This window comes from Pocillopora verrucosa, chromosome 8 (assembly GCF_036669915.1).
Source record: "Pocillopora verrucosa isolate sample1 chromosome 8, ASM3666991v2, whole genome shotgun sequence".
Lineage (NCBI taxonomy): Eukaryota > Metazoa > Cnidaria > Anthozoa > Scleractinia > Pocilloporidae > Pocillopora > Pocillopora verrucosa.
This window is the reverse complement of record NC_089319.1, coordinates 14504437-14528329: the sequence shown is the minus strand read 5'-3', so window position 1 is coordinate 14528329 and position 23893 is coordinate 14504437. Positions and strand designations below refer to the sequence as shown.

General features: G+C 35.9%; 1 protein-coding gene and 1 pseudogene across 1 annotated transcript in view; one reads left to right on the top strand and one right to left on the bottom strand.

Annotated features, from left to right (window-relative positions):
• Positions 1-23893, bottom strand: part of LOC131786209 (DNA-dependent protein kinase catalytic subunit) — a 257393-nt gene that overhangs the window by 228032 nt on the left and 5468 nt on the right. Inside the window, exons 3-13 of the mRNA XM_066170894.1 lie at positions 20738-20830; positions 16297-16371; positions 13898-13962; positions 13497-13540; positions 12520-12632; positions 11520-11619; positions 10612-10667; positions 8779-8809; positions 7869-7933; positions 5123-5215; positions 4659-4715 (exon numbers count right to left, since the gene is read on the bottom strand). Coding sequence (XP_066026991.1) covers positions 4659-4715; positions 5123-5215; positions 7869-7933; positions 8779-8809; positions 10612-10667; positions 11520-11619; positions 12520-12632; positions 13497-13540; positions 13898-13962; positions 16297-16371; positions 20738-20830 — 792 coding nt within the window. The remainder of the gene's footprint in view (positions 1-4658; positions 4716-5122; positions 5216-7868; positions 7934-8778; positions 8810-10611; positions 10668-11519; positions 11620-12519; positions 12633-13496; positions 13541-13897; positions 13963-16296; positions 16372-20737; positions 20831-23893) is intronic.
• LOC136282815 (uncharacterized) lies at positions 18278-18745 on the top strand (annotated as a pseudogene).

Genomic DNA, 23893 nt, shown 5'->3' with positions numbered 1-23893 from the left:
CACATTCCAAACATTTGGGGGAGCCTAAGTTGGGTGTGTAGAAAACGAAGACCAAAGACCAAAGACCGAAGACCGAAAAACGAAAACCCTAATTTTTTTGCCCAAATAAGGCACGAACAGTTAAAAAACCAAGCCAAAGCATTCCTCAGTGCAAACAGATGTGAAAATAACAGGGATCTTCGTTTTGTAGAAAAGACCCACTGAATCTACAAAACGAAGACCCTTAATAAAACGCTTTGTTAGACCCCAATTGACGCGAAATCAAGGGGGTCTTCGTTTTGTAGAAAAGACCCCCTGAATCTATAAAACAACAACCCTCACTAAAACGCTTTGTCAGACGCCAATTGACGTGAAATCAATGGGGTCTTCGTTTTGTAGAAAAAGCCCCCTGAATCTATAAAACGAAGATCCTTGCTAAAACACTTTGTCAGACCCCAGGGAAGGGGGGGGACTCCTATACATTGCCTATAGGGGTATGTGCTGCCCGACGGGGTCATGATTTCAGAGCTAAAACGCTTTGTCAGACGCCAACTGATCCAAAATCAAGGGGGTCTTCCTTTTGTAGAAAAAACCCCCTGAATCTTTACAATGAAGACCCTTGCTAAAACGCCTTGTCAGACTCCAAATGACACAAAATCATTAGGGTCTTCGTTTTGTAGAATTCGAAATGACCGTGTGAATATACAAAATGAATACCCTCAATTGGATAGTTCCCTTTGGCAATGAAAGTTAGACACAAAAAGAATAAAATATTGTTTTATTTGTGGTTATGCAATTCTGGAATTATAGAAACTATACACAGGGAAATGTCTTCGATTCCTGATAAAATTAACAACATTTTAAATACTCATTCCTATTTAAAAACATTAACAGAAACTAAAGTAAACAACGATGTGCTAATTATCAAATTATAGTGAAATTGAAATCCCCTGTATCACATTTGCAGTGATGTATAAGTACGTATACAGTATGTATACAGGCATGCGTGTTCTCCCTACTATTGACACAAGCTAGAATATACGAGGAACTAATTCATACTAGAAAAAATGGCTGCAATCCTCATTTACTGGGTTATTATTCTAACAGCAATTACAGGGAAAAAATGGTACTCGTGTTCCTTCGAAATATCTCGTCTTAGTAGCTCGCTTTCAAAGTACACATTTTGCCAGCAGGTTGAGAGTGGTGCACCAAAACAAAGCTTTGCAAAATATGAGCACATAACCTAATGTATAAGGCCTATTCAGCCAATTATATTAGGATCAGTATTAAGTCACGCAAGAATGCACAGAACAAAACTTCCTTTACAAAATATGTGCAATTTTTATACTGTCTTTTTATATTCAGCTATAACCTGTCAGTTTTAAGAATCCTTATTTGAAAGTGTTAAAAATTGAGGCACAGTATGCAGAAACCTCAGCATCCTTGACAACTTGCATACACATACTCAAATCAAACCAATCAAAATCAAAATTTACAGTTTTCCTCGTTCAATGTAATTTTACAAGACCGGTGACACTGCAACAGCTGGCGGCACAATTACTACATTTCTTGCATATAAAAAGTAATAGATTACCCATGAAATTTTTGCTACAAATAGTAATCCACAAGCGAATGTGTTTGGCAGTTAGCTTTTAGCGTTATTGAGCATAGTGAACATGCACATGCAAACTATCCATCTATCTTTGTTCGCTTGGATGTGCTCAATCCTGATGCATACACAGTGTGACATGCTCTGGATGAAGGAAAATTTAATCAAAGGTTATCCCAAATTCATTTGCAAGATAGTTTTTATGGGAATCGCAAAGACTCTCCTCAACGTCACTGGGTATGCGAATGTAATCTGCAGTAAAGTATGGGAATCTGCTTATCAGGCACTTCATCGAGGCATGATAGTATCTGACTGTCTTCCGTTGGGATGGCTTGCAATTAGACCAATCTCCATTGATGGGATACATCCATCGCTCTCTGTAGGAAAAATAACATCGAATGGAATGACCTTCTTCCTATGACAAAAGTCCAGATGGCACGATTTGCACCTCTTCGCACCTTCTACGAGAAACATCAACTCAAATTTGTTTTCATTATGGTGTATCTCTGAGTATAATGGCCCCAAAGTGGTAGCTGTTTCCGTAGATCTGCTCGAGCTTGGCTGTGTCTTGCCCCTTGCAGGTCGATAGCCATATTTGTTCTTTCCTCCTTTTTTTTTCCTGCCGTTGCTTTCTGCACATCGTGCTCAGCAAGAGCTGTTCTTTTACTAACTTTACTTGATTTCTTTCTGATGAAATTAAGATGGTCTGTCATAATTGCTTTGAAAGAGGCTACTGCTAGGGAGTGCTTGCAGACTTTATCATACTTATACCATCCACAAACACAAGTTGCATGATCCCTATAAACAGAGACCTGCACTGTTCCATTCTTGGCCCCTGTACTTGCAACTTCAAATTGAACTACTCCCTCGGTTTGCAGACTTGCTTTTCTCTGAATGGCAGTAAGGTGATTGAGAAGATAAAGAACTAAAGATAAATAAAGATGGATTCCACTGCTGTTGGTAATTTTTCGAAGACCTCCCTTTCAAGTTCCTGGATAATGCTTTCAACAACGCCAATCGACAGGAATATGCAGGCGTTGGTTCCATCGTTTATTGGCATAACGTTCGGTTGTAAGGACTTCACCTGCTCTTGGAAATCTACAGCAACCTTTTGATCAAAATGCTCAAGAGCAGTTGCTTGGCTAACCCTAAGGTTATGACCTGAAAGTCCATTGAAAATCTGTCGTGACGCCTGGCTAAAATTTGGGCTGCCTCTTGTAGGGACAAGCGTTTCTCTCCGTTAAAATTAAGGCAACCTCGGAAAACTTCCTCTAATGCAAACCAAACAGTAGCACAATCAATGTCATACTTTTTGTTGTGTTGTGGTAGTTCCTCTTTCCGTAAAAGTTTGGTTATGAACTTCTTCAGCTGCTCCTGAGTCCTTACACCTTCTGCCCGCATTTCTGAGATGTAAGGACTTTTAAGGCTTTGGTTAAGCAGCGTAAAGATGACCATCCCCAGCGCCCAAACGTCTGTAATTATTAGATCTGCGATAGAAGCCTTCGTTAAGCACTTTTCTTCAACCAGAAGCTCTGGTGACGTGTAGACCACTGTCCCTCGATCAACAGTGGTGGCCTTGGAGCTAATGAGTAACTGCGTCTGAATAAATAGTGACCAACTTTCACCAAAATCAGTCAGCTTATAGACAATTGGCCTTTCATGATAAATTTCATGTAAATCTTGCGACTCTACTGACATAAAGCTGTAGTGTTGGTTGCTAACTAAAATGTTCGCCGTTTTGAGATCTCTGTGGGCGATCCCTGTTTGGTGCAGATACGCTAGGCCACTTATTATCTCTGTGGCTGCATGAGAAACCAATTCTTGAAATCCAAGACTGTCATACTCGTCGATTTTTATAAGAAAATCGGACAGTGTACAGTGTACAGTGTACAGAAAATAGTTTAGAAATATTAAAAATTGTTTCATTTGTGTTTTTTCTCCAGAGAGTGTTTGGCTTGTGTCAGTTGCTGTCAAAGTTGGTACTTCCGGTAAAATGTAAATTACTTCTTCGGGTTCCGGACTGAACGTGAGAAATTTACAAGAGTTCCAACTTAAAAAAGGTTTGCAAATGAAGAAAATCGTTTCTATATTAAAGCGAAAAAAAAATCGTATATTCGTTTCCAAATAAGACCAAATAACGCGCCCGCTCTTTTAATTTTTTGCTCACTCACAACCCGCTTTAACAGGGGTCTATTTTTTTTTTAGATTCACACAGCGGTCCCTTATACGAACAAAGACCTCAATTATTTCGCGTCAATGGGCATCACACAAAGCATTTTTAGCGAGGGTCTTCGTTTTATAGATTCACGGGTTTTTTTCTACAAAACAAAGACCCCTTGATTTCGCGTCAATTGGCATCTGACAAAGTGTTTTAGCGAGGGTCTTCGTTTTGCAGATTCAGGGGGTCTTTTCTACAAAACGAAGACCCCCTTGATTTCGTGTCAATTGGGGTCTAACAAAGCGTTTTAGTAAGAGTCTTCGTTTTGTAGATTCAGGGGTCTTTTCTACAAAACGAAGATTCCCATTATTTTCACATCTGTTTGCACTGAGGAACGCTTTGGCTTGGTTTTTTAACTGTCCGTGCCTTATTCGGGCAAAAAAATTAGGGTCTTCGATTTTCGGTCTTCGGTCTTCGTTTTGTAGACACCCGCCTAAGTTTCCTGCCCTGTATTGACTAATTCCCTTTGGATTGAAGGGTATGTAAGCACAGTTTTACACTGCTTAGAAAATATGACATAAGCCAATGAAACCCACAGGTCACAAAGGGTACTAGGAGAAAATGACTGAGTACATTCATAAAAAAAAAAGCATAACCAAACTTTTACTGGTGTGAAGATTTTTTTTTTTAATGAAGGATTTATGCTGTTTGGTGACAAAAAGAATTTTGCCTAACAAAAAATTAGTTGGCCCATCATCCATATCGAAAAGACACCAATAATTATTTTACATCCCCTTTGACCAAAAAAAATTTACAATACCAGTAATTTTCATTTATCGCCAAGTTCTCAGGAGGCAAAACTGGAAATTGATGTGTGAAAAACAATGTGCAATGAACATGAAAAACTCTCACCATGAACATGGCTAGGTCAGATTTGTCTCCATGCCTTCCAACAAAGTAGAGGGAAATCTAATGAGGAGATCAAACAGTAATCAAAATTACATCAACTACAAATAGGATTTACCAGCAATAATAGTCAAACAGAAGTGATGCATGTAGGTATGCATATGTCCTCTTATGGAAGCATTTAGTATACATAGAAATAAAGTACATCTGGACAAGAATTTTAAACATGACTAAGGTGGTGAAAGGAGGATACTGGTTGCCCATGGGCCCACTCCTCACAACAATAACAAAATGTCAACTCTACATAATAGTGGGCAAAATGGTACAACTGTAGCTACCACTACTTAATTGATTGTGTAGTCTGACGGTCTAAGTGAGGGTAGTCCTGATAATGATATCCACTAGGGATGTAATCATCCCTCAGCTTCAAACCATTTTTTTTTGTAATACTCAGTGACCTAATATCACACCTGTTGGAAAAATGCTTCCATTGCAGCATATGCAGCATAAGTTATTTCCTTGTTGTGATGCTTGCACCAACGGTAAAATTCTTCATAAATCACCTGATTAGAGTAGATCAGCATCTTAGCAAAATACATTTCAATTGTATGTCACCTTTATTTAAGGTGTATTTAGCGAAAGATATGAGATATCTCTTTTGACCATCTTAATTCGAACGGAAACTAGCATCCCACTATATTACAAACAAGGCAAGCATTAACTTTTAAAATAATTACCACTTTCTGCAGGAAAGAAAATTTCTGTCAACACTGGCTGAAGTTAATTGACAGTCGACACATGCCAATTGAGTTTAATTCCAAGAAACAGAGTGCAAAAATTTCTACATTGCCAACCTAATAAAGTGAACTTTACAAAAAACCTTCACTTTGGGTTTGGCAATACAGCCAATCACTTCCGGCTGATGGGGAGCACTCTTAGAAATAAGAGCAAGTGAGACACCTCTTGAAAGGTTTTTACAATAACCGATCTGTAACATAATTGGTGACTGGAACACAAAGTTTCTCATTGCAAGTTGAGGCTTGATTGTCAAATACATTTATTGTGTACATTAGATGGTACCGCATGGTTCACAGGTTATATCCATAGAGCAAATGGATTTATAATGGTAATTGAACTGATTGGAATGCTGTTAGGTCCAAACTCTTATGTGTGCAATTTCAAACCAAAATTGCACTCAGTCATTTCAATTACTACTTTATGACATCTATTTTGAAATCACAAAATTCAGTTGCTCATAACAAGTATTTTTAGTTGTCATGTTTTGGTAAAGCTGCCTTATTGGCTGGAAAAAGATGCAATTTAGAGCATAAATTGGTGTGATTTGTATATAAATTACACTGGTGAGAGTCAAACAGATTGCAAAGATCACAAGTGATCCAAATGGATGTGATGAGTGTCAAACAGTAATCCAAAATTTTGTATCACAGATACAAAAGTGGAGTGTAAGCCACTAGCACAATTCATTTTCCTAGATGGCTTTCTTACCCAGTAATCTGGAGTTACAGAAAGAAGCCTGTTAGGTTTGCTTGAGGGCAGAATCACTGCCTTCAAAAAAAGAGGGCCATGATAAATTCAGGGGTGGATTGATGTTTAGGCTAGCAAATAGATAGGGCTTAGGGACTGGAGAATAACTTCTTGGCAGCTTTGTGTCAAAAGGTGGCATCTTTAGTTGAAAGGTACTACTCTGTAGACACCTTTTTAGCCGATATTGTTACAGACTACCTTGCATAATCAACAGTAAGAATTACATGCAGTGAGCTGATTTTCTGTAGGTAAAAAGCAGGTGAGTATCAAAAGCAAATGGCTAGGTAGAGGTTTCAGCCAACACAAAAATTAAAGTTAAGTTCGTTATCCTCTTGGGTATGTTTTAGTAAATCCATACAGTGTTATGCATAGTATATAATACATCGTACATACACCCTCTATTTCACTCTCATGGGTCAAATATTTATACCAGGAAATCTTGTGACAATCTAAACATTTGTGGCCACAACTACTCTGGTTCATCATTCATTTCATTTGGCTCAAGAAAGAGATTTATCATAAAAACTATGGTGCTAAACAAGGATTTCCAGCCCTGAGAAAAGCTGTAACAACACACATGAAAAAATATTGTACTTTTTCATGTGTGTTTGATATTGCCAATCAGCTGCTGACATGTCACTCGCCTTTCCCGCCACTCAATCAGGTTGATGAATGAATGGCAAAGCCTTCACCATTCTCAATCCAAGGTTGTTTGTCACAATATTTTCGGATTCTGGCTCCTAAAACACTGAAAAATTCATATCCCTTACAGACAGCGATGTTTAAACTTTCCTAGAGGGGGAATAAAACCAAGATGCAGAAAGAAAAACCGAAAGTTACATATTCAGTAGCTTTGGCGATGGCATTTCTCGTTGCTGAAAATGAAAATCAACTACTAGAAGATTTGCCTCAGGCCAATGTTGGCCTTGTACCTGAAAGATTTCTTCTATTGGTAAGGACCAAGTCAATAACGGAGAATTTTGTGTGTTGAAAATTACACCCATTGTTTGTCTTGGAAGTGTGTCAATGCATTTTATTCATCATGAGCTTTAGCACTAACACACTTTTTATATTCGGGGATTGTCCATGCTTTTATTTTCATTCATTAATAAAGTTGACTTTTCTTGTCAGTAAAGGGCTATTGTGTTTATATGATAAACAAAATAATACATGGTAATTTAGTGTTAACAACTGGATTGAAAACGTAAATTAGCCACCGTAAAGGGTAAAAAAGCTGACGTTTCGAGTGTTAGCCCTTCACCAATTGCTCTGACGAAGGGCTAATGCTCGAAATGTCAGCTTTTTTACCCTTTACGGTGGCTAATTTACATTATCAACCCAGTTGTTAACACTAAATTACCTGCTATACTCTCCCACCGACGCAGCACCACAGTTTCTTTAGAAACTTACCCCTTTATTCAAAATAATACATGGTTGCTTGTGGATGATATTTCTCTTCTTGTGTTCAACTCAACATCTTACTCATTCACTGTGCTCACTTGTGAGCTATCAAGTTAAACATTCAAAGAGAAATTCCATATCCACATGTGCCCATGTATTATTCTCTATTTAACTAACCAAGAAAAACTGACTTCTCCCCATACATTGTATCATCAAATTTTTGGTCATTTTTAAGTCATTATAAGTGCAAAATTAAAGGAAAAAACCAACCTCATAGTCTTTGGAAATATACTCCTTGAATTGAGCTGCATGTTTAGCAAACAGGTGAAGCCCAGCTGCAAATACAACAGAAATGGTGCAGTTTGTTGTACATCTACCAATATATTACCTGAGCTGACGTAGATGCTTGACAAGCATGTTAGGCCCAGTTGACAGTGAAAACTAGTCTATAGACAACATCCTGAATAATCACGGATTTTAGAGTCTCATTACAAAGTTGTTTTGCTATAAGTTGTTTCACTAAAAGTCAAAGTTAATTTGCTATATATTTTTTTGCTAAAGGTCAAAGTTGATTGGCAACAAATATGTCACTTAAGTCAAACAGGGTAATTTAAATTAGTATTATAAACTGAGTTGATAACATAGATTAGCCATTGTAATGAGTTTCAAGGCTGACGTTTCAAGCATTAGCCCTTCGTCAGAGCTTTTTTATTTGCTCTGTCCTGGGGCAAACACTCAAAATGTCAGCTTTGAAACTCTTCACTGTGGCCAATTTATGTTATGAACTCAGTTGATAATAATTAATTGCCTTGTTGTACTCTCCCACCCATATAGCACCAGTTTAAAATCATAACTCATGTTGTTATTAATTAAAAGATGTATAGCTACAAACTTATTTCAATTAACAGCCACATAAGATTAATTTTTTTCCTATGCAAGTGGATGCCGATGACATAAGGATAAGGTTTCCTCCATTTATTCAAGGTAAATAATTATGAAATATAGTTGGCTTGATGCTGTTTCCCAAAAAATTGATCCTCTAGTAACTCTAGACTTTTTTTGGCTTTCTCTGAAGGTTTGTGTAAATGGAGCTTGATTGTCTGTCACTCAACTGGCGGTAACACAAGAAACTGATGGTCAGATCTTTTGAACACAAACTAAAAAGTTCACTTAAACCTACCTTTTGGTACTTCATAGCGACTAAGACTGACCTAAAATCATAGAAAGATTTTAAGCATTTTCTTACTTAGCACTAGAAGTAACATCAACATAATAAAATAGGATTGGACATTTCACAGTTTGTCATACCCTATGTAAAGACCCTGAAGGCAAGCATTACTCCTGGTAAGTTGATAACAATGGGACAAATCACATTTCAGGAAAACAACACAAGTAAATGAAATAAAATAAGTTACTTCTACTGGCTATCAAATCTAACCAAAATTGCTGACATGAAACTAAAATCCCTGAAGAAAACCAGAAAAGTACACATTGTATATGCTAACTAAGTATCAAAACTACAATTCAGAGATATTTTGAAAAAATCTTGATGCCATGAACTTTGAGCAAGTCTTTGCATCATCCGATGTGAATTCTTCTTGGGGTGTTTTAAGTAATGTTTAAAAAACGAGCGGGAGTGTTTTATGTGGCTGTTTTATGTTTTTTGTGGTTTTTGACCCGATAAAACACGTGCTGCAAGTTTTTTGAACGGCTTCAAAAACATTCTTGGAAAAGCGTGTGTCAAGAGAGTTCATAACAATTATGCTTTTGTGAACGTTAGAAATTAGCATACGAGAAAAACATTGTGATGATGTATTGTCTAATATGCCTTTAACAGATAACTGTACAAATGGAATAGAGAATTTTTCCAGATGTGTATTTCACAACTGTACTATTAATTTGGTGCAAAAGTAAATTTACTGTGTGAAATTTGTTGAAAGAACATTAAATATGTTCCCACCATTTGTTGTGTCAGTTTCTGTGTTGATAATTAATTAATATTCATAAGTCACGTGCAGTGTCTTTATATCTGATAAAACACCGCATACTAATAAGGATGAGGTTTATCGATATAAAGTCACTGCATGTGATGTATTATCTACCATTTGATAGGTTAATGGGCTTATGAATTATTAATGAGTTTTTGAAAGAACATTTTATAGCAGTGTATCTATAAATATGTGCTGCTCTTTGAACAGAAGGTAAGGGGTGCCTGTGATTGACTTAAGAGGTCAAATAATAGATGAACCTGATGGTTTACTTAGGAAATCTTGCAGGACTACCTGTGAACCTGCCTGGTCTCCTTATAAGCAGCCTAAAAGAGTGATACACCTTATCAAATGCAAGAGCAAATTTCATCAGGATATTCTTAGAGGCAGTGCCAACTCTCCTGATAACTTCTGCACTGCCATTAAATAGCTGTACCCAACATTTAAAAGGTACATGTATTCTCAAAGCAAAGAAAAGCATTTAAGATAAATGGAACAAAGTCCATGGAGTGCCTACAATTCTGAGGACATACCTGAACACTAAATTCTAGTCAATATTTCGCATGCTGATACAGAACTCATTTGAAAGCATTCAACAAACAGATAAAAAACAGTCCTGTTCTGTTGTCTTGATTTAGTGTTTCAGGGTATATGGACAATTTTTGAGTCAGCATCCTGTCTTTATCTTTTAAGGTCCATCTCAAACTCATACCCTGATGTTGGCCCCATGAAACACACCAAAAGTTTCCTGATACACTAAGACTTAGATCACACTTTTAAAAGGGTAGCCCTAACCTAAAAAACAATATTCTCAATATCACATAAATTAATCTTAAGAAAAGTGAGGTGTGCACTCTGGCCAACTTTCTCACTCAGTCTTGGTCTCTGAAGCCTCGAACAACTACAACTGTAATCCTAACTGTTGCCACTTCCTCACAAATGGGACTTCTAACAGAACAAGGTTCCCTAATAAACAGTACCCACAATGTTAGCCACTATTTAAATATAAGATTCAGAGGACATACTTGTGGATTGATTGCCATTCTTGCATAGGTGTAAATATCTTTGGCATACTTGGAACCTTGGAACAAAGCAGAAATTAATCATTAAATTCAGTCCTTAAAATCATGTCATTTTGATATGAGGTCCATAGAGTGGTTAATGAGATAGTTTAGATAGCAAAAATTGGACTGTTTCTGAGAAAGATGGGATTATCTTATGTGGGTTGGAGGGACTTAGCTTGACCTAACCTATTTCCATGAGAATGCATCCAAGGTGTGAGCACTTATTCAAGGAAATAAGATGTGTTCATTTGAGCACTCATTTTCCAGTATAAAATGATGATTAAGGTTACAGTTGACTATCAGGGGCCATTTTTTTGGATTTTTTTCTTTTTCATGTCAAACTAGTCAATACCATTTCAACTACAGCTTCAAGAAAAATTTTTGTAAAATATTAAAATGCACGAGTTACTAACAAAAATGTATTTTTGAACTGAATTCTTTAGCCTGCCAAAGCATGAATAGCTAATTTTAATATGTCATCATAAAAGACTCCTGGAGTGTTTTTTGTAGCAAAACGTCATGGTCCTTGAATTTTAATTGCATACAGATTGCCTGAATTTAGTTTCACATGGTGATCCTTTGCTATCTGTCTGCATTTCAAACTATATTTTGAATGGAGAAAGAGAAAAAAGAGAAAAGTCCTTGGGTAATAGTAGAAAAGATGCCTGGCTGTATGCACAAGAATTCTATTGACTGAATGAAAAAAAGGATAAACATTATTGAGTAGCATTTGATGCTTCTGTCTTCTCAAACTTTCCAAAAATACAGCTCCACCCATTGTAACTCTTGAAGTTATAAGCACACTACTACTTCCAGGTAATAGAGCAAGGAAGGAGTTATGCAAGACAACAAAGTGTTTCCGGATTTACCTTCAGAAATAGATTGTGTGAAGTTTGTAAGATAGGATGTCAAACCCCTAAGGCATCCTGCAATGATGAGCATATCTGGCTTTTTGGTTTTTCTTGTCATCTGCAATCGTAATTGATTAAACAGAAAAACTGAGTTTCTTGTATACCCTTGTATACCTCTTTACCTTTCTTCATCACCTTTAATCTCTTTCAAAACAGTGCTAAATTACACCAACAGCTTGGTTTAAATGCCTTGGGTCCCATTATTGTACAAAGTCACAGTCAAATTTGGGGAAAAGTTAAAAGAGGAAAAAATTAACTTTCAGTGATTATTTAATAGGAAGGAAATAGAACATCAAGTAACTAAGCATGAGATACATGCTGATGTGTCAAAGTTAGCTGTATTTGGAAACAACTGTCAATTGATAGAAAAACATTTCACAGGTGAGCTGAGCCTATTAGAGTTAGCTATAAGCAATAAACCCTTAAAACAGCCTACCAAGTAATTAATCTACTTTGCCTAAAAAGTGTAAAGTACAATTTTGATTTGTACTCTGCATATCTCTAATCAACATAGCAACCTCAGTGGAAAAGAAGCAGTTGGCTTTGAAAGGCCCAAAACTATCGCATTCAATCCAATAAGAAAATGTATTATCTCCAAAATTCCTCACAAGAAGATAAGTAAAAGTTCTGAAAAAGTGTACAATGTACACAAGATACCGAAAAAAAACAAATTTGTTCTATACCCAAAAAGAGAATAATTATAAATTGTTGTTAAGGAATTGGAGTGAAACAAGGAGGACTCCTAACTCTTCTATGGTAAATGTGTCATCCTCATTTTTTCAATAGATATAGAATTTGTTTCCAATGCATATATACATATGTATGTGTATTATGTATGCACATTATTATGTATGTATATATACACACATATATATAATATATTTAATGCATAACAATTTTGAGCAAACATAAATCAAAAAGAAAAAGATAAAATAACATAAAGGAACCTTGAAGGTACCTCTAAATTTAGGACACTGACATAATGCTTAACAAGATCATCTGAATGGCTGATCATGCACTCAGGAAATACTTTTGCAATGGTCCCCAATAAGGAAAACAGCCAGTATTTTACTGCAAAAACAATTGAGAAAAGTATCTAAGATAACTTCACAACTTGCACTGAAGCAATCATGACCAGTTGTCAAATGTACAGCTACTTGCAAAATTAATAAAGGGGGTAAGCTTCTAAAGAAACTTTGGTGCCATGTGGGGGAGTATAAGAAGATTACTTGGTTTTATCACCTGAGTTGATGATGGAAATTGGCTACTGTAAAGAGTTTTAAAGCTGATGTTTTGAGCATTAGCCCTTCATCACAATGAATGGAGGAATTGTGGTTCCTATGACTGTGTTTACATGTAGAAAATGGAGTAACAGTATTGGTGAGAACATGGCAACAAAAAAAACAAGAATAAAATAGTTGAATGAAAGTATTCATTGATACCATGGGGATTAAGAGTGCCAATCTGAAAGATAAATTTTTGTTCTACAGTTTTGCAGCTTTCCAAAGTGCCCAGACATTAGGAAAGGCTGCAGACTGCCAAATGATGCTGAGAATGATTAGGGAGATTAAATTGTCTCGCAACAGGCTCAGATGCATCCTTCATTCCTTTCTACACTACAAAGGTGTTCTCAGAATCTAGTTGTCTCCTTGTTTCACCAAGATGTTTAGGATGTTGCAGATCCCATTGATGGGTAGGGCAACTGTCTCCTCTGTTGCAATTACAACTAATATATTTTTCCTCTCTACTCCCACTTGTAGTAGTAGAGAAAGCAAGGACCCTTCATGAAATCCCTTCTACCTTTTTCTGGATGGGTTACCCTTCACAAAAACATTTAAAAACAGAAATGCTATTAAATAAGTTTGCTTTTTATCACTTTGGCACAAGATCTTAAGTTTGAAAGCTGGTGGCAATAATGTCCTTGGAGTAGTTTACCAGTAGATGAGTGTTTGGTTGGTTGAATACAAGCTCCAAAATATCTTGTCTACGTTAAGGCCATCCTATACTCTTTTTCCCCTTGGTTAACTATGATTTGATTAATTTTACATGTTAGGACAACTATACAGCAATTTAAATTCAATATTTGCAATCATACTTTGTACAATGGTGGTCAGTTAGGTGGGAATTAAAATTTACTACACTAAAATGCAATTGACTATCTTTAACCACTCCTACATTTAGATACATAGCTCCATTTGGAATTGCCATATCTTCAACAAGACGTGATTTTTAAAAAACGATGAGACTTACAAAAACCAACAGGTCCATCACTGTAACTTCAGAATTTCTGTTTGAGAGTTGGATCAAAATTGATTTAAAAATTGCTCAAAGGATACTTATCAAAAATCTTTGGAACATCCAGCTTTTCCACAACAGAGAATTCTAGTTTAACATCTAATATCTGTTGAATAAAATTCACATTCATCAATACAAAATTACATAGTTTTCAAATATTTACAAAATTGCCAAAATTTCAAAACCCCACCACTTCAAAAAAAGCAAAATTCAAGAAATCCTGCATAAAAACCAATAATTAAGTGGTAACATTAGTAATCATATTAAAAGTAATAATTATAATAGTAACATAATAATAATTCAAAGGGGCTAGCTAAAAAACCTTATTGTTCCCCAATCCTCTGGTCTCCAACAATGATTACCTACACTTATTTTAATTTTGTCTGTTAGTTATAATGAAGAAATGTAAAATGGTATCCATGTTTACATAGCCTGATATAAACACAAGGGAGGTTGGGAGAAGACGAGATAAGCATAGGAAACCATGACGCAAAGTGGAGTGGTTTCCAGCTTATCAAGTGTTCTCCCAACCTCCCAAGTGTTTACATCAGGCTATGTAAACAAGGAAACCATTTTACATTTCTTTTAAAAAATAACTAATGAAAGAGGAACAAAAACCATGTTTACATACACTCATGTAAAATGGTTTTAAGGCCAATCAGAGCGTGCATACTATTTGAATTATTTTATAAATAATTTTATCATTTTATTGCAATTCTATTTTGTGATACTTATGTTTCATACAACAAAACATTACATGTTTTAGGATATTCTGTCATTCAGTGTTTTGAGATATGCCAGCTCTCTGCTGTATTGTTGATATCTATTCCATCACCCTATCAAGGTATCATACGTCACAACTTGCTCGCTTCACAACTTTAGTGGCTCTTCTGGGCATAAATCTCTGATTCACACAATAAAATGCTTTTTTTCAAAAAAAAATCCTCAAAACTTCCATGATATGCAGATCAAATCTACTGAGATGTTAAACATCTTACAATCCTGAAATGATTGTGAGATGTTTAACATCTTCCACTGTCTTCTGTAGCGTCATGGCAAGAACTGAAAAAATAATTCAGTTGTAGCAATAAGCCTGAAATCACTAAAGGAGAGAGCTCAAATATGTATCAAGAGAGACTGTCGAACTTATAAGGTACTAAGAAACAAACAATAATTAGCACCAGGAAACATCTGGTTGAAACTGGGTCAGATCACAAACCTGTTATTACCATCACTCACTCACTCATTTCGGTAACCAGTCAACTCACCGACGGACCAACTCGCCGACGCCAACTCGCCGACGTATAAAATCGAGTAGAGACGTCGGCGAGTTGGTCGTCAATCCAATACAACTTATTAGAAGTTAAACATACAGAAAAGTAAACGATATTTAGTAAAAAAACACTGGTGAACATTGGTGAACATCAAACAGAAGCTTAAACATCGGTGAACATTGGTGAACATGTTTTCTTAAAAAATCTGAGCGATTGACATGATGAGTCTTTACGGTGTTGTTGTCACACAATAACTCGTTCGCGTCTGAAGCGGATATAGTAATTGGTGATGTTTACTTTACTTTATTCGCCTTGAGATCCTTATAAACTTTGTTGCAAATAAAAAGAAATGCTTTTTACTAAAGATCTTGTCTAGAAAGCCAAGTTTTCATTAAAAAATCTGAGCGATTGACATGATGAGTCTTTATGGTGTTGTAGTCACACAATAACTCGTTCGCGTCTTAAGCTGTTCTAGTCATTGGTGATGTTCACCAATGTTCACCAATGTTTGAGCTTCTGTTTGATGTTCACCAATGTTCGCCAGTGTTTTTTTACTAAATATCGTTTAATTTTCTGTATGTTTAACTTCTAATTAGTTGTATTGGATTGACGACCAACTCACCAACGTCTCTACTCGATTTTATACGTCGGCGAGTTGGCGTCGGCGAGTTGGCGTCGGCGAGTTGGTCCATCGGCGAGTTGACCGTAATTCCTCATTTCAATGACATATGTACCTTTGCCTTCTAGGCAACGGTAGCCACAATGAAACTGATTGTTGCTGCCAAAAAAATAAAAACCATATACCATATACCAAATACCATAAAAATTTGATTGGTGAGGGTAACACACCCTGCCAATCTGAGTTGTGAGAGGCCCTACATTCTCCATAACTAATTTTTTTGCCTCAAAAAATACAGGTAACTCAAAAATGGCAGCATTCAAGGTCAAATTTCCAGCATATTTGAGAGAATTTTTAGCCATTATGCTACCCTCCCAATCCTTAAGCAGTAAAGTATTGAAGGTTCTTTATAATTTTGGTGATACAATTTAAACACTTTCTAAAGTATACTTCTCTTTTACTAACGAACATCCATTTAATTTTCTTAACCATCTCTTACTGTTATTATAATTATGAATTCATTTTAGTTATTATTACTGGGTTATACCTCAGCCATAAGAGGAAGTGTCTCTGCTTTAGCCTTATTACTGTGATCCAGAGAGAAAATTTTGAGACAAACATCCTGCAAAAGATGTAAATGATATGGTAAATACTGTAAATGTTAAAATTATGTAGTTTTAAGTTTTGTGTTATTAAATGAAATTATAAAAATTGATCATGGTATCACAAGGCACTGAAATTTCCTTCTAAAATCTAGGCAGTTCTACATTGTAAAATCATTGTGCATCACTATTAACAATTGTCAAAATTAGTTTGTTTCAAGCTGTTGTAGCATGTGTACGTCACTAATTCTATCATTCTTTGATGCTACATCAGTGGAAAAGGGTCAAAATTGTTTTGTCTTTCAATCTATACTAAACACTTCCTAAAACATTCAACAGTTTGGAAAGCAGAACAAATTCAGTTCCAACATGAGTTTCATGAGTTACAGATTGCAAATGTGATCAATAATTAATAAGAAAATAATTCTTGTTCATATTCATAAAAAATAGGACTAGAAAACCAAGTCCAGATTGAAGTCCAGATAACCAAGGTTTGGCTGTATAAAATATTCCATGGATGTAAAATTAAGGAGTAGAAAATTACAACTACACTGAACTATTAACATCTTGGTTTGCTTCTTATACATGTCATCTTGGTTTTCACATGATGTCAGAGGTCTTTCCAACTATGGATGTCGACCATATTTACACCCCTCAAAGTATAAAATTTATGGTAAGGCTTAGCTGTATTTGTACAGTTTTTGTACTCTTAAAGCTGCTTTGTGAATTCTACATGGATTTATCACAAGAAAATAAAAGAGATGAAACTGGGAAACTTAGCAGGAAGATTTCTGTACTTTCTGAGTACCCAACATCTTTGACAACCACATAAAACCGCAAGACCTTCAGAAGATTTCTGTAGTTGGTGGCGACACACTTGATATCCCATGCAAGTAGTTCCATCCCAAATGTTTGCCACCAGTCCTGCAGTCTGATTTGTTTAGCTACCTCATACTGCAGACAAGTTTCTACATGCATGAACAGTTCAAGAACTATAGGACTTTAGCAGCATATAATCAAGTTGTATCAGGTTTTGTGACTCTGGTGAGAAGAAAGAAAATTTCCAGAAAGTATTTTGTTTTAGGTAAAGTGTGACATTCACAGGAAATGAATGGTCCACTTACAAATGTATGGATTTTAACTAACTGAATAAATGATACTCTCTGTACATCGGTTAGCCTGTAAAGCTGGGCTCACAGAATCATGCTTACCTGTCACCAGGGCCATAATTTACATCGAATGCTGGGCTCATATCAATGGAAAGATGGCATGCATGCACACCAGTTAAAAGCTTGTGGATCCTTCCAATTTATGTTAATGAAATATTGTATAAAGGGGTTACAGATATTGATTTTACATTGGATAAGGAGCTTAAAGAAAACCTTGACAGAAAAACTGACTCCCTTTCTCAAAACACAGTGACTAATCATGGAAATCAACTTAGTACCAGAAAATTGCAGCTGACTTCCACCGAACAAATAAATATATTTTATGAAGCACTCAATTACTGTGATACAAAAGCTGTGGTGCTAAATTTAATTGACCCATTTGCCAAACAGTTTGAGTGGAAGAATTTATCCTGATCTGCAGCACTCAAGCACAGTCTTACCATGACTTGAAGCTTTCTGGAAAACTTGTATTTTGCTGGAAATTCTGGGGAGATGTTATACTAGGACATGAGAAAACCACTCGTGTACTCCCAGTGATGGTGGTATTTGCTTTTGCAGAGGCCAGGACAGTGAACATGTGGTGTCCAGTAGTAATGCAGACTGCACTTCTAGAAAGCTCCATATCACATTTTTGTTTTGCAGTAAAGTGCTAACAATGAAAACAAGGTACTGCCCACATTGCAGTAAATTACCACATTTTAAATGTAACAGAAGGTCAACCAAAGGCAAGCTACCATCTGCAGAAGTCTAGGCCATCATGATGTGCAGCAGCATTTGCATCTGTTGTACTTAGCCAACACCAAATGACAGACTTCTGGAGTGTCATAGCACTGCTTGTAGAAATGGACACTCTTTCCACTTTGGTTGTTTGGGGCTGAAAAGAATGCCAAAAAATTCTAAAACAGACTAAGCAGTCTTAGCAATAAACTAGGTCTGCATTTGTTCTACAGGATGTTTTCCTGGGAAGGTACACCTCTATGACAGTTTATTTCGCGACGTTATGAGTAAAGATATTGAGGACCACACAGATGACTAGCTTGGTGGAGGTTTGGGAGAACTTCAATTTCCTCCAGTTCAGCAACAGACCAATAGTAGTGACTGTGGTGTATTTGCAATTGCCTTTGTCATCTCTCTAGTTTTTGGAACAGATCCTATGCATGTAACTTTTGCCACTCCTAAAATGCATCTGAAAGTTTGCACCCTGCCTCCAGGACAAAAAAAATGAGCATGTTTCTGATTTTTTTTTAACTATCCTGTAAAACTGATAATTGGGCAAACTCTGATAAGTTTCATGGGTAATAAAACCCCAACCTCATCCAAATTTAGATGAGGTTAGGTATGGATATAAAAATTTGATATTTTAAATTTTGAAACATATTTTGTATTTTGAAACTGTGCATACTCATTGTCTGTGTCCTCAATGGTGACGAGCCTACAGTTAGTGAGTCTGGAGTCAAAGCACATTACAGATTTTTCATTCATGAAAAATTTGTAGGGTACACTGATCTCCAGAATTAACTATAAGCTCTTTACCATTAAGGTGAGTGAATAATCTGAAGGTTGTGAATGCAATGCATGACTTCCATGAGTAATATCAAGTTTTTCTCTCCACAACCATAATAGGAGAATGTTATTGGATAAAACCTTATACAATGATAATTTTTCTTATGAAAACTAGAAAATTTAAATTGTATAGTACATACAGTAAACAACATATGTCATCTGTACCTCTATAAATGATGACCATTGAAGAGAAACCTTATTACAGGGTTCTAGCGGAGGGCATAAATTCATAAGAGCATAGCAAACCCTTGCAACATGTTCAATTATTGGAACTTGAGACTCTGGTTGTCTATTGGAGTCACACTTGAGAAAGTCTGTTTGTAGGGTACCCTCTAAAATTGAATATTTGTGTCACCTCAGTCTAATCACTCTTTCTACTTGAATGAGCTCACTGGCAATTTCCTGGGTCCTCCTGTCATCCACTGGGTCCAGCTGTAACCTCCCTCAGTGAAAGCTGGAGTAGCAAGTTAAGCCTGTTCCAATCCTACAATTTCACTAATGGTAAAGCCCCTGTTTGCCATAACCATGTCTCCTGGTGAAAGTTTATTTAGAAACCCACAGTTTCCTGTTAGAAACTTCTCAGAGGTTCTATCCCCATGCTTCAGACACAAATGAAACAGATCCTTGAGAAGTGATGCTGATTAGTATTTTTATGATGTTAAGATGTTTATTATGCACTAAATGTCTGTGCTCTTGCAAGCAAGTTTGTCAGAATCTCACTAAAAATCTGAAGGCAGTCAATAACCATGATCACCTTGTTGCCAAATGATTTTGTTCAACTCATGTCAAAAATTATTAATCATGAACACATAGTGTGGTCTGCCAATGGTGCTACAAGAGGGCTCTGATGGCTCCATTTCTATCCTGTCAACCTCACATATGAAGGTATTTGTGGTGGTCTTGGTGAAGTAAATATCAATGACACAATCCCCACTTAGATTAAGATGCTTGTGTCTCTTGGCAGCTTCGACTTCTTATTGCTCTATGGTGCATTTCCTGCATTGCTTTAATCTTTCAGCCCTTCCTTTCCTGTCTTAGTCCTTTTTGCTCCTTTGCTACATCTTCTTTTCTACCCAGGTTTAACGTTGGAACCAAGTGTCTGTCCCATGTAGCTGCGTGTTTCTCTGAAACCAAATGATGGCTACTAACATGCTAACTTTCTAGAATGTTCATCTCATTGGTATCATCTCAACTAATTGCCAAAATCCACAGATCTCTTCTCTACTTCATCAATTCATCCCACTCATTGCCTTGGTTTGTAATTATCTCTGGTATTTTGCTGAAAGGTACCTTGTGTTTACTACTTTTTCACTAGCAACTGACTACAATACAGAGAACCATTTCAAACATACACACTCATGTCATATTCGTTTACACTTGAGGGGGACAAAGATGGTGCATAGCAACCATTCCCACATTTGTTGACACATATGCAAAAACCAAGAATACACAAAAGCACAGATGACCAAAAAGAGCTTCTCATTTAAGCCATTGTCCTTGTGCCTCATTAAAATGAAAACATTCCTGCTGAAGATTGAGTACTTACATTAATACTTGTGAAAATTCATTACTACTTTCTGTTGGTTGCTATGTTTGGCTCTACTTTACAGCAGTGTCTCTATGCCTCTGTTCTCTACCAAATGATTAACATTACCTTAATTTCCACAACATAGGGATTAATTTTCTTTCCCATCTTCATCACATATGATTGAAGGAACTTCAAAAGCTCTATCTTGGCATCTTGAAACTAAAATGTGAAAAGAAAGTTGAGTGTTCAGATTAAGTGCAAGACATAACCTATGTAGAAAGCATTGACGTTCTTAATTCTATTACTCTGTGATATGTTTTTTAATAATGAAGTTTAATAAAGCCTTATACATCCTGAGTATGTAGTGGTAAACTGATTTATAAAGATTGGACAGAAAGCAGTACACAACCTGTATCGTTCTTTTAAGCAAGTAGAGTCACGAACATTGTAATTTGAAAGCAATTCTCACCAAAATTTTTTGGTTTAATCCATGATCTTTTAACACATAGTAGTAACCAGTTGGATTATCATTTGTATCATTTAGGCCCTTTGAGCCAGTCAGGTTTTTTTGTGTCATTTGGGTCATTAGTGTCACTAAGATAATTTGCATGCAGGGTAGCTAGGTCATATTATTGGGTTGGGTTATAGTGTATGTATCAGTTGAATCATGGTTTTATATTTGAGCTACTCAAGCAACCTGAGTGTCATTTATGTCAATTGGGTAATTTCTAGATATGGAATCATTTAAAGTAGTGGGGGCATTTCAATTGGTTGGGTTATTTGAGTCGTGACCATTTTTAACAGTATTAGCAGTGCCCTGAAAGCAAAGAATTCCAACAAAAATGTGACAGTTTGTGTTGCAGTCACATTCCAGTATACATTCATTTACACCCAGCATATCTAATTTTTGGTTAGTGAGGACATTTATTGTGATTGGAATTTACAATATATTTTCCAATGTAATCTATATTCTATTAGCTATCTAACTTCCTCTACATTATTGTGCAAAAGTGTGTTACAAAATTAATGAAAAGTGTAAATTTTGTTTTTGCAAGCCTTCCTCAAAAGTTAGAGTGTAAGTTCCATGCAGAAATTTGAACACAGAAGGCTTTTTGAGCAAACATCCCTTAAACAGAGAAGCTTTTATAATGCGGAACTTTTGCTACAAATCAAAACTGTTCATTTCACATGCCCAACTTTTCAATCGATTTAGTTAACCACGGATGTAATGCACACAAAATATTGACAAACACATTCCCAACTGGGTCAGTCACCAACAAAAAGAATGACAATTCAAAATTCAGAGGTTTCTTCCACAAGCACTTCAGCTGAAAAGAATGCAAATAAATTAAAATTTAAAACAAACTGATTAATTGACCAAGCTGAGCTTGAAAAGTAACTGGTACCAAAATTAATGTTCATGACTGATAGTAAAAAAGATTGTGATAAATTCATCATGCAAAAAAAAGTCTTTTAGATCTTTAGGTCTGGTCAGTGGCCTCTGAATCTCTTAAATCTAGTAGGAACCCCTATCACTATCAGTGAACAATATTTCTGCTCCAGTGCAAACTGTGAAGAAATAAATTTTCCTTTTGCCCAAACAACAATAAGGATTCGACATGCAGTCATCAATCTCACACCCTCCATTCTACTCTCAAAGCATTTTTACTTACATCTCCTAAAGTGAAAAAGATATAAAAATTTACAAAGTTGATAGATCCTTATTCTTTATAAATTTTAGAAAATTAAGAAAACACTGATTTCTTTCCTTCGATGATACCCTAAGCCTAAGGCCAGATATTTTGCCAAAGGCTTCCATCAAAGTCAGTGATGCTCTAAGAGACTCTTCAGATCCATCTAAGATAAGTGTCTAGGAGATTCTCCTTTCTCTGACTTTCTTTAAAGATATAAATTTCCCCCAACTCACTGCTAAATTTCCTGACTTTTCCTTGACCTTGAAGAAATTTTTTTTCCACCAACAGGTGGATAAAATAACTACTAAAGGCTAATTGGGTTTTAGGGCTGGTTAAAAGGACTTGTAGGGACATAAATGACATTGATACAGTAACTATGAAAACACTTTACTGTACTCTTGTGAGACCTTTACTAGAATATGCATGTGAAACTTGGAACCCACACATAAAACATAACAGCAAAGAGCCACCAGTTGGATTACTAAGTCCGATGATGATTATAGCACTAGATTATCTTAGTTAAAATTGCAGTCATTACCCAGTAGGAGATTTATAAAAGATGATACATTTTTGTTCAATGTAATTAATGGACAGTATGATATAGATATTTCAAATAAGCTCCTATTTTGTAAGGATAAGAAATTTATAAATTATAACTTGAAGAAAAATGACACACAGGACCTTGCTCTAAATTTTAGTAGAACTAATGGTTTTATTTCATATATAGCTTTTTTAACCAAATAGTTAATGAATGAAATAGTTTACCTAATCATATTAGAGAATCAAATGGTATTGCAGCTTTTAAAATGAATGCTTTAAATTTTATTACAGTTGATTAGAACTTCTCTTTTTATATTTGTTAATGCTCTTACACCTTAATTGGTGGGACATCCCTAGCATGGTGCCTCAGCACTTTTGGTTGTCTTCTTATCCACAACGTTTCTTTATTTTAGTAATAAATTTCATTTCATTTATTGTCTATTTGTAATCTAGTGGAGTGCATCTGTAATAAAAATAAAATTTTATTTCCTTAACTTTTCCTTGACCTGCGGCAACCATGTGCAAGCACACTTTTAAACATGGTTATCTAAGTAACTTTACACCTAGATGAGTAGCACAATCACCATGCCCATAGGGGGTTGACTGCAAACTTTCAATGATTTCTTCTGTTTTACATTTTCATTGAAGCCAAATCTTTGCTTACAGGTAAAGTTGTTCTTATTGATTATTGTAAAAGCAAAAAATCAGAAATCCACATTACTGTCTTCGAGAAAATACCCGTGAAAGATGAAAAATCGAGCCAATTTTGGTTGTAACGCGTAACACAATATCAGTGGTAAAATTTTTGAAATACATTTTTCACTGAAAAGAAAGCTCGTTTGACTAAACAAATTACACCTTATGATAACACACAATAAACACTACATTTGAGCAAAACTTTGACATTTCAAGTTTATTAAAACGAATAGAAAAGATTCATCATTCTTAAGTATCCTTTGTGTAACGCTGGGTTTCAGAATTTGGAAGTACACCAAGTTGTTGTCCGTAGATTGACTGAACTGGAATCCTGTGGGAACAAAAACACATT